The sequence below is a fragment of the Moschus berezovskii genome, chromosome 5, assembly GCF_049115385.1.
Source record: "Moschus berezovskii isolate FMDL1 chromosome 5, NW_MosBer_1.0, whole genome shotgun sequence".
NCBI lineage: Eukaryota > Metazoa > Chordata > Mammalia > Artiodactyla > Moschidae > Moschus > Moschus berezovskii.
Window position 1 is genome coordinate 113,116,340 of NC_142464.1, and position 10,780 is coordinate 113,127,119.

The 10,780-nt window shown below is 48.0% G+C and overlaps 1 protein-coding gene across 2 annotated transcripts in view; it reads left to right on the forward strand.

The window, feature by feature from the left end:
- EVC2 (EvC ciliary complex subunit 2) overlaps positions 1–10,454 on the forward strand; it is a 161,606-nt gene extending 151,152 nt beyond the window's left edge. For both annotated transcript variants that reach the window (XM_088836479.1, XM_088836480.1), the window contains exons 20-22: positions 4,441–4,637; positions 7,295–7,396; positions 9,758–10,454. In XM_088836479.1, the coding sequence (XP_088692605.1) occupies positions 4,441–4,637; positions 7,295–7,396; positions 9,758–10,028 (570 nt within the window). In that variant the 3' untranslated portion in view covers positions 10,029–10,454. The remainder of the gene's footprint in view (positions 1–4,440; positions 4,638–7,294; positions 7,397–9,757) is intronic.
- Positions 10,455–10,780: the final 326 nt, after the last annotated feature.

Sequence of the window (10,780 nt, forward strand, 5' to 3'; positions counted from 1 at the left end):
ATGTCCTGAGGAGTCCCGACCCATGGATCCCTGGTTGCATGGGGGGGTGGGGCGGGGAGCCGCAAGTTCAACACTTTCTTTTCAGCCTCCAAAGAGAGCCAGCAGGGAAAAGGGATAGGGACACTTTCAGGTATCCAGCCAGCAGAACTGGCCAAAACTGTCCACAGGCACATACATCTTCTCACTTGTATTAGTTTCCTATTACTGCTGTAATAAATTACTACCAATTTAATGACTTAACAGAACACAAATTTATTATCTTCTTGTTCTGTGGGTCAGAAGTCCTGCATGGGCTTTGCCAGACTAAAATCAAAGTGTCAACAGGTCTGTACTCTTTCTAAGGATCTGGGAGAATCTGTTTCCTCCTCATTCAAGTAATTGTCAGAATTTGGTTCATTGTGGTTTAGGACTGAGGTTCTCATTTCCTTGCTAGCTGTCAGCTGATGGCTGTTACCAGTTGCTAGAGGCATTTGAATTTCTTAGTTCATGGCTCCCTTCTTTCATCTTCAAACTCAACAAATCACATTTTACTGATGTTTCTTCCATTGTCTTCACATCTCTCTCTGACCTACCGTAGCAGGAAAAGTTCTGTGCTTTTAAGGACCCATGTGATGATGAGGTTGGACTCATCTGGATAATCAGTCTAGGCTTCATCATTAAGCTTCATCACAAAGTCCCTTGCCATGTGAAATGACATATTCACAGGTTCTGGGATGGGGCATGAACACCTTCGAGGCCATTGTTCTGCAAGTCATACCAGACAGGAAGCCAAGGTTAAGCATCAAAGTCAGTAGTAAGTCTAACATGCTTCTTCCTCTTTGACATGAGAGCTGACCTGGGCTTTCTTGATATTTACAGCAAGAGAGGAGTACCCACCCATGGCAGGACCCAGGAGAGTACTTGTCATTCATCTCACTGTCAGGCAGTTCTACCATCATCCCCTTATAGACAGGTCCTCAGAGGGGACATTATTGCCCAAGTTCACATTGAGGAGCCTGGTGGATCTCGGATTGGAGCCCACATTCTTCTACCCCGCGTGTCTAAGCCTGAGCTCCAGACTGGGGATGGGGGAAGAAGAGAAGTTTCCAGAATACCTGTTGTGCGTTGAGTATCATCCTAGGCACTCATATCAGTTATTCATTTAATCCCTGCAGAATCCCTGGGAATCAGGGACTATCTTCTCTGTTTTGCAAGTAGAGCAACCAAGGTATGAATGGGTGGCTTAGGGTTCCAGGGCTCACCTTCCTCCTTGGAGCTCAGGACTTGGCCTGGGGTTGGTGACTTACACAGGATGTGCTCTTCCTGCTCTGTTGACCTGCAGAGCACATGCTGCTCCTGGCCTGGGTCTCTGTGGGAACTGAGCCATCTCCCACGCTCACTGTGATCCCCCCTCTTTGTTACTAAGAGACTTGACAGATGGCCAAAGTGTCATGTGTAGAATATCATCCAGGTTCATCCCTAATTTGTTGGCTCTTTTAAACTGTGAACTCTGCTAAAGAACTGGCTCTGTCAGGAGTAAAATGCTGCTGGGATGGAAGCCTTGAGCAGCAGGAATCATTTAGGAGGGTGACTTTTCTCTGCACGCCTTCCCCATCCTGTGCCTTGTAGAATCCACCAGCAATGTCTACTCAACTTCATTTCTTTCTTTCCAGTCCTTGTGTATTAGTGAGGGTTTTCCAGAGAAACAGAAGCACAAAGACTTGGGAAGAGAGGGAGAAAGGGGTTTACTTTAAGGGATTAGCATATGTGATTGTGGAGACTGGCAAGTCCAAATAGGCTGACAATATAGAACAACAGTTTGGAGACCAGGGAAGAGCCAGTGTTGCAGTTCAAGTTCAAAGGCCCACTTTTGGCAGAATTCCCTCTAGCTCAGGGCTCAGTCTTTGGTCTGTTCAAGCCGTCACCTGATTAGATGGAGCCCACCCACATTGTGGAGGGCAATCTGCTTTAAGTCCACTGACTCAAGTGTTAATCTCATTCAAAAGGTACTCCACAGATATATGCAGAATTATGTTTGTCCATATAAATCTGGGCACTGTGGCCCAGACAAGTTGACCTATAAAATTAACCATCACTCCCTTTGTGGAGGAGTCCTGTATTTAGACTGTTTCTTCTTTGTACCAGGCAAGAGAATAACCAGGGAAACCCAGTCCCCCACCAATTCTTTCTCCTACTTCTTCTAAATACTCCTCCCCCTCCTCCTCCTCTTCCTTCTTCTCCTCCTTTTTATTCTCTCCCCTGCAATCTGTCTTTCTCTCCCTCTCCCTCCCGAACCGCCCCCCCAACCTCTATGTGTCTTTTGTTTTAGTTCCTGCTTATTACACTGCCTTAGGGACAGCATAGTTTGAATTACAAAATTTGCATGAAGGATCATTTCCATGTGAGCACCCATGTTTTCATATTTATGCAACTTTGCCAACTCCTCCTCCTTTGCATATTTATGACGATGTCAGAATAACACTGAAATGCCCAGCTTTGTGCTAGACACATTACACGTCATCCCAGTTAATATTCACTGTTGCTCTGGGGGCCCTGGCAGTAGAAAGAGCCTCCCCCGGGCACTGCTGCAAGTCCATCACTCCTTCTGTGATGGCAGTGATACCAACAGCAGCGGATATCAGCCCAGCGTTGAGGAGAGGCATGGAGAGGATCATCACTGGACAGATGAAGAAACCGAGGGTCAGAGAGGTGATGTGACTTAGCCAAGGTCCCACAGCCAGGCAGTGCTGGAGCTGGTTTTAAATCTTTAAAGGAAGAGAAACTACTACTCGTTTCATGCCACTGCAACATGCCCTTTGAAGCAAAATATTTCCAAATTGTTTTGTGAATAAAATGGGAAGGGGGAGCTCATTTAAAAATGAAAGGCACTAACTCAGCAAGGCAGAAAGTTTCCTTTGCTATGGGAAGAGGTTGGGGCCCCACGTGAGGTCCTCACTGAACTTATCTCCTTTACTCCCTCAAGACTCCAGCATGACTTGTAGACAGTAGAGTGGAATTCTTTTTTAGCCACATAAAGGATGACTTAGAGTCAGCTTAACATCTTCTGAAGAGGCTTGTTTCTTGAATAAATATTGACTGTGCTCCTAGTAAGTGGCAAGTGCTATCCTAGGCCCTGGGATTTTAGCAGCAAAGTCAACACATGAAGCCCAGGCTCTCAGGAACTGATATTCTAGTGGATAGAGCAGACAAGCAAAAAAATAGATACATAAAATATATATTATTTTATATGGATTATGATCTCATTTTTATAGTCATGTCCATCCATCCACCCATCTGTCCATCACTCTGTTTGCCTCTCCTTTCATCTGTCTCTTTGTCCACCCATCCATCCATCTATCCATTCATCCATCAATCCACCGCTGTCTATCCATCCATCCACCAACCATCTCTGCATCCATCCATCCATTCATCTGCCCATTTGTCCACTCATCATCTATCCATCTACTGTCCGTAATCCATTTATCCATTCATCCAGTTATCTATCTGTATAACCCATCCATCCATCTGTTCATCTATTTACATACATGCCTAGAAAGATTCCTAAAATGTGCTTTGCCTAATGCTACTGATAAGTATTTCTGGGCAATGACACTTGGAATAATTAACAGCATTTTTGTGCTTTTCCCAGGTGGCACTCATGGTAAAGAACCTGCCTGCCAGTGTAGGAGACATAAAAGATGAGGGTTCGATCTCTAAGTCGAGAAGATCCCCTGGAGGAGGAAATGGCAACCCACTCCGTTATTCTTGCCTGGAGAATCCCATGGGCAGAGGAGCCTGGCGGGCTGCAGTCCATGGGATCACAAAGAGTCAGATATGACTGAAGTGACTTAGCACACAGCACACTGCATCCATAACTCCTGGCCCCTTCTGCTCTGTTCTCCATCCCTGCGTTCTGTCAACTCTGGTTATTCACTTGGAATCATACAGGATGTGAGTGTGTAGCCTGACTCTTTCCAGGCATTGGAAAGCCCTAGGGATCCATCCATTTCTTTCACTGCAGACTGGTATTCTGTGGTATGGCCATAGTACAGTTTCTTTAGCCCTCCACTGCTTTAGGGCCTTTTCAGTTGTTTCCACAGCCTGTGCTGTTCCCTCTGAGCCCTGTTGCCTCACCGAACATGAGTAGGAGGAGAAATTACTAATTGGCCTGGCTGCAGGCCAGGGCTGTAACTATGATGAGTGAGTTACCCTCTATCCAGGAGGGTAGCTGGAAGGGATGGATGAAGGCTTAGGGAATGTCACGGGGAGCCAAGGCTGCTGACCAAATAGATTTTCTTGACTACTAAAATATTTACTAAATATTACTAAATATTTAGTAGCTGAGCTACTAAAATATTTATCTCCCTGGGACAAAAAGTCCTAAGACCATGATCCATTCAACCCTGCTGTTCATCAAGGTGAGAACCGTGAGGCTCTGAGTCCCTGCATTCACTCCTCCAGGAGCTGAGACTGGCGTCGTACCTGTCGAAGCTGACGATGCTGCCGGGGGGCACGCTGCGCCGGCTCCTGACCGTGGCTCTGCCCGCAGCCTCACAGGCCGAGCTGCTGGCTGTGCTGGACTCCGTGGGCCAGAAGCATCAAGACCACGCGGTGGAGAACGATGGCGGCGGGGTGCAGGCTGATCTGGGCAGGAGAGGGTGAGTGCAGGGTCGGCCCCCTTTGGAAAATGAGATCCCAGTAGAGGGAACGGATGGGGGTGGTAAGCCAGACCGTGGGGCACAAGCACACCTGCCTTCCCAGGGGAACTTCCTCACTCAAGGAGCAGACGGCATCCAGGAATGTCGTCATGAATCCTGGAAGTCATGGCAGGCCCAAGAGTTTTGTCCACAGCTTCTCTTCATCACCAGTTCACTTCCCAATGGGATCTTAAAACAGTGGGTTTCCTTGGGCTGTAAATACGCCATATACACACAGTAAATGCATAAAGGAAAAAGGCAAAGAAACACCATGGTTCTATCAGCTGGAGAAACTGGCAATTAGCATTTTCTCAGAATTCTTCCCCCAGAATGGGTTTGTCTGCTGGGTTGTATGCGTGTGTGTGGTGTGTGTGTGTGTGTGTGTGTGTGTGTATGTGTGTGCGCGCATGTGCGTGAGCACACATGTATAGGAATCCCAGTATATACAGCCTTCAGTTCAGTTCAGTGCTCAGTCGTGTCTGACTCTTTGCGACCCCATGAATCACCGCACGCCAGGCCTCCCTGTCCATCACCAACTCCCGGAGTTCACCCAAACTCATGTCCATCGAGTCGGTGATGCCATCCAGCCATCTCATTCTCTGTCGTCCCCTTCTCCTCCCACCCCCAATCCTTCCCAGCATCAGAGTCTTTTCCAGTGAGTCAACTCTTCGCATGAGGTGGCCAAACTATTGGAGTTTCACCTTTACAGCCTTACCTCCTGCTTTTTAGAACCTTATAGCAGAGGCAAGTTTGCTTATTACCTTTCAGCTCTTGTCCACATGCAAACATCTTCCTAAACATCTGTTTCGGCTCTTTCTGTTATTTTTATTAACAATTTAAAATTCATGCTTTTCCCAGCTATAGAGACATCTCTGTAGATACTATTTTTCATAGCTGCTTATTATTCTACCGAGGTGTGTAGCATAGTGTATGTAATTGTTACTCTATTGTTGGACGTTTAGTCTGGGTTCATTTCTCCTCAATTATGGATAAGGCTGCATAGAAACTTTAGGGTCAAGTTGCAGGTGTGCATTTTGTCAGTTAAGGGTCTTTATTAAGGAAAGGCATGAAGGGGGACCTTGGATAAGGTGAGTATGGGGCAGCTAGCCGTGCCACTTGAGAGTAGAATTTGTTAGGGGTGAGGTTGCAAGAAGGAAAGCCACGACCAACCTGGAAAGTGCTGAAGGCCAGGCAGCAAAGCCCAGTCCTCAACGAGGATCCACAGGAGGCTAGGGAAGGGCGTCTTGATGTCCGTGAGTCTGTGGAAATGGCGTGATTGTGTGGACGTGTGTATATGCACGTTATTTTCCCTGACTTGCAAACGAGTCCCTGACTCACAAAGGCAGGATACATAACAGAGGAATAAGAGTGGGGTTGACGACGGAGAATGAGATGGCTGGATGCATCACCGACTCTGTGGACATGAGTTTGAGTGAACTCCGGGAGTTGGTGATGGACAGGGAGGCCTGGCGTGCTGTGATTCATCGGGTCGCGGAGAGTCGGACACGACTGAGCGACTGAACTGAACTGAACTGAACTGGGGTAAAAGGAAGGATGGGAGTGTGAAAACAGCTGTAGGGGAGGGGAGGGAGTCCGCAGGGGCTGGGAAGAGCAAGCATTCCTAGAGCTGGAGGGACCCAGCACAGGGGGAGGGGCTGGATGTGAGCGTGGTCACGGGACTGGGGGCGTGGGTGGGGCCGGGGCTTGTGTGGGCGTGGTCGGAGTTTCATGTTTCAGCCTGCTTTCTCTAGTGCAATCAGAGAATAACACACAGACAGCAGGTACTGGTGGTAACCCTGGAGCAGGATGTTGCACGGTCACAGCCTGGCCCAGCGTGGGTGAGGGTTCTTCACCGCCGCCGCCCCTCCCCGGCTCTGCCTTCCCCGTAGCCCCTCTAGGCACCCACCCCACCCCCACGCCCCAACCCCCATAGCTGCGCAGTGTGAACCAGCTGAGGCAGAGTATGAACCTGGCCGGAGCCAGGCACCAGCGGACCCTCCATCCTGTACTGACTTGACTTGACCCCAAGCCTATGGACATCTCCTCACTCCCCGTGTCCTGTTCGCTTTCCCTTCTTCAGTTGAGAATCACGTGGCATTCAGGCTCCCTGCCTTACCCGCCTTCTAATCTTCCATTGTACCTTCTCAATCTTCTTATTCATGTATTTAGAAAACTGTCTTAGGCACCGGTGTAGGTGGGAGAGTAAGGGACAGTCCAGCCGCCCAGAACGTCCACTCTGGGGGAGATGGACCACACACAAGGCAGCGCAGCGAGCTCTTTGCTTCTGGAATCTTCCATGCATTCAACTGCTGGGATGCTCAGCTCAAGTGTCCCCACCTCTCGGCAGCCTCCCTCTATCTGACTGATGTCACGTGCCACCTGTCGGTGACCTCTGGACTGGGGAGCCCTTGGGGCAGAGACTGTGTCTTGACTTGGCCAGCGAGATGCTTGAACAGTGTTCACAGAGTGAGCGGGCAAATGTGACTACTCTCGGGGTTTTTCCTGTCAGCCAAAGGTCATACTGAAGGAAGGCGTTCCCAGAGGGCTTTTAAGGATTATGCATCACTTGAAGGTTCTGTTCCTTTCGAAAATATAAGAATGTTCCTTCTTGCCTTCAGGAAACACCAGGCCTGGTGGCAAGCCTTAGAGAGCAGACTTCGAGGCGAACTAATAAACAGAGGATTGGAGAAGTTGCTCTGGGCTCGGAAAAGGAAGGAGAGGTAATGAGGGCATCTGCTCAGGTGGGCGGGAGAGGTTGTCAGCCAGGGTGCCCATGAGCTGGAGGGGAGGCGGAGGGACCACGAAAGGAGGGTTACTATGGACGCAACTCACCCCTTCCCTCAAGACAACATCTTTATTTGAAGTGGGCTTAGTTTATTTTTCTTTCAAGGGAGAGCATGAACACAGAGCCATACTACCAAAATGGGCTTAGTTTAAAGTGAAGTAAGTCAGACAGAAAGATAAATATCAAACGATAGCACTTATATATGGAGTTGAAGAAAAATAATACAAATGAACGTACTTGTAAAACAGAAATAGACTCACAGACTTAGGAAACAAGCTTATGGAACCAGAGTAGAAAGGGGCGGGGAGGGATAAATTAGGAATTTGGGATTAACAGATACAGACTACTGTATATAAAATAGACAAGCAACAAGGATTTACTGTATAGTTCAGAGAACTAGAATCAGTATCTTGTAATAACCTATAATGGAAGAGAATCTGAAAAACAATACGTATATAAAACTGAATCACTTTGCTTTACACCTGAAATAAACACAATATTGTAAATCAACTGTCCTTTCATTTTTTTAAAAAAAAAGCAAAGTGAGCTTAGTCTAGGAGCTGAAGATAAGGTGCCTGCCATCAGTGGGAGAATGTTCTATCATTCATTAGCATTTTAATTGCAGTACTTATTTTAACTAGTGGCTCTTTTTAAATGGGATCTCATTAGGAGAATTATTCCTTATAAAGGCTTAGATTTTATAGTTTACAAAGCCCTTTCTCGTCTTGTTGCACTGAGCCTGCCTGCTTCCAGAAAGTGGGCGAAATCCCACCGCTACACTTTAGCAGCTCGGGGAGGTCAGAGGAACATACCTCCACTGGTGAAAAGTGGCTGTGGGATTTGGGGGCACTGAACCAACCCCTCTGTTTCCCTGAGCTTCCAGGCCACTGATCTTTTCACTCTTTTGAGTACCTTTCTCTTTGAGCAGCAGTGACAGCACACCTGGAGGGCAGAGGAAAATTGGAGACAGGGTGGTTTTAGATTGCTGCAGACAGCAGACTCAGGAACTTGCGTGTTTCCCGCCAGAAATTTGGAAAAAGAGTAACACGGTGTCAAGAGTTATGTTAACCTGTTTTAACGTAACAGGTTAAAAAGTGATAACGAAAATGTGCTGTGGAAACTGATGCCCACAGGACGTGACCGAGTCCTGCACCTTCCAGAATTTCTCAGGGTGAAGCTGCAGAGGCCAAGCTGTGCAAAAAGTCCATGATAAAAGTCTCAGAGCCATTGATAATGGGCTGGACATCAAAATTTAGTCCCAGAGGAATTAGATCAGGATATTGAGCCCAAACCAAGAAAATTAAATTCAGGCCATATAAAGGGAAAGTGCTCCACTAAGGACTGGAAGTCAGGGGTCCTAGAGGCGGATGAGGTTGGGAGAGCAAAGGCATTCCTGGGCTGCACTGATGTCGGTGGGCGAGTGCAGATCAGGAGGACCCTGGGCCCATGGTGCTGGACCACTGTACCCGCCTGTTCTCTGCCTCAAGGTGCTGTGGACGGATGGTGGGAGGAGGAGAGACTGTGAGTCAGAAGGAGCTGATGGAGCTGTCTTTGAATCCTTGCTCAGATGACACAGCTGCCAGGGCAGTAGTTCATGGTGATGGGGTTGGAACCTCAAAGCCACTTCTCTTCAGGAACTGCCCGTGAGCCTACCAGTGGCCTCCAGCAGGTCAGCCTGCAGTGACATGACCTTGTCCTGCCCTGCTTGGGCAAAGGACCCTGTGGCTTTCAGGTCATATAGGACTCTCAGAGGGAGTCAGAGCCATTTTCAAGTGCAGCTGGAACTGAGGGACTGGACCGCTCATGGGCAGGATTCCAGCAGTCCTTTTATAGGATTTTCCCCCAGCGTGTTGCTCTAACTTCTAACTATTGCCTTACACTCAGATTTTACCAGCCTGCATTTAGTGTGAGGCCCACAGGCAGTGACATCCTGGACAATGTATCCCAATCATCTGGGGGGAGATGGAAAGCTCTGACTTGTAGCATCTGTCAGTTTCCATGGTGTGAAACACCCCCACCCTGGCTGATCGCATGCTGACAGCATGATGACAACAAGCTCACCAAACTCCAGAGAAGTGAACTGTCATGAGTCATTGTGAGCTGTCTGTAGCCGCCCCTGCCATGGGCTTTAGCTAATCTCAGGGGCCACCCTGGCAACCACAAAGAAAACCCTTTAAAGTGACACTTGACTGAGGACCTAGGAACCAAGAGGGTGTTTTCCTGGAGAACTCTGTCGGCACATTCAGGAGAGTCCGTTGCCAAAAATGTTCAGTCTGATTTTCTGTTCTCTCTTTAGTATATTAAAGAAGACGTGTCCCCCTCTCAGAGAGAGGGTGATATTCTCCGGAAAAGGAAGTTGGCCACACCTGTCCCTGGAGTCCACTGACGAACTGACCCCGGTGCCCATTGTAGGGGCAGAAGCCGTGGATTTATTAAACACGGGTGAAAAGCTCTTTATCTTCAGAAATCCAAAGGAGCCTGAGATTTCACTGCACGTTCCTCCCAGGAAGAAGAAGAAGAACTTTCTGAACGCCAAGAAGGCCGCGTGGGCCTTGGGCATGAACTAGCCCAAAGGGAAGTTTCTCGAGTCTGAAGACACAAAGATTTGTTTTCTCCTGCCCATCTGTGTGTGTGTGTGCACTATATACAACTCGCACGTGTTGATTGTACATGAAGGAGCCTGACGCATGTCTAACCCTCCCCCTCTCCACCATGACTTTCGAGGACTCAGTTTAATCTGGTCCCATGAATTCCCAGGTGGCCCACTCCCTTCAGCATCACACAGGACATGAAGAGACAGGGGTCCACCCCATGAGCCCCCACTGCTTTCAGTCCCAGCTCACTGAGGATCTGGGGGAGAACCCCCCAGTCCCCAGGTCACATCTCCTAAACTCCTGACTGAAGTGTGGGCTCTGTGTCAAAGGGCAAGGCTCTCAGTTCTCACATTGTGTTTGTTATATATTCTATTTTTATCACGGGAACTTTTGATTAATAAATGCATTTTATATAAAACTACTCTCAAGGAGACTCATTTTTACTTTCTGTAGGAACCATTTATTTACTTATTTTTGATGTTTGTTTTATTTTTTAACTTTTTATTTTATATTGGAGTATAGGAGGGAATGGCAACCCACTCCAGTATTCCTGCCTGGAGAATCCCATGGACAGAGGAGCCTTGTGAGCTGCATACTGTCCATGGGGTCGCAAAGAATCAGACCCAACTGAAGCGACTTAGCATGCGTGCATTGCCAACTCTGCAGAAGGACATGGTAACCCACCCCAGTGTTCTTGCCTGGAAAACCCCATGGACAGAGGAGCC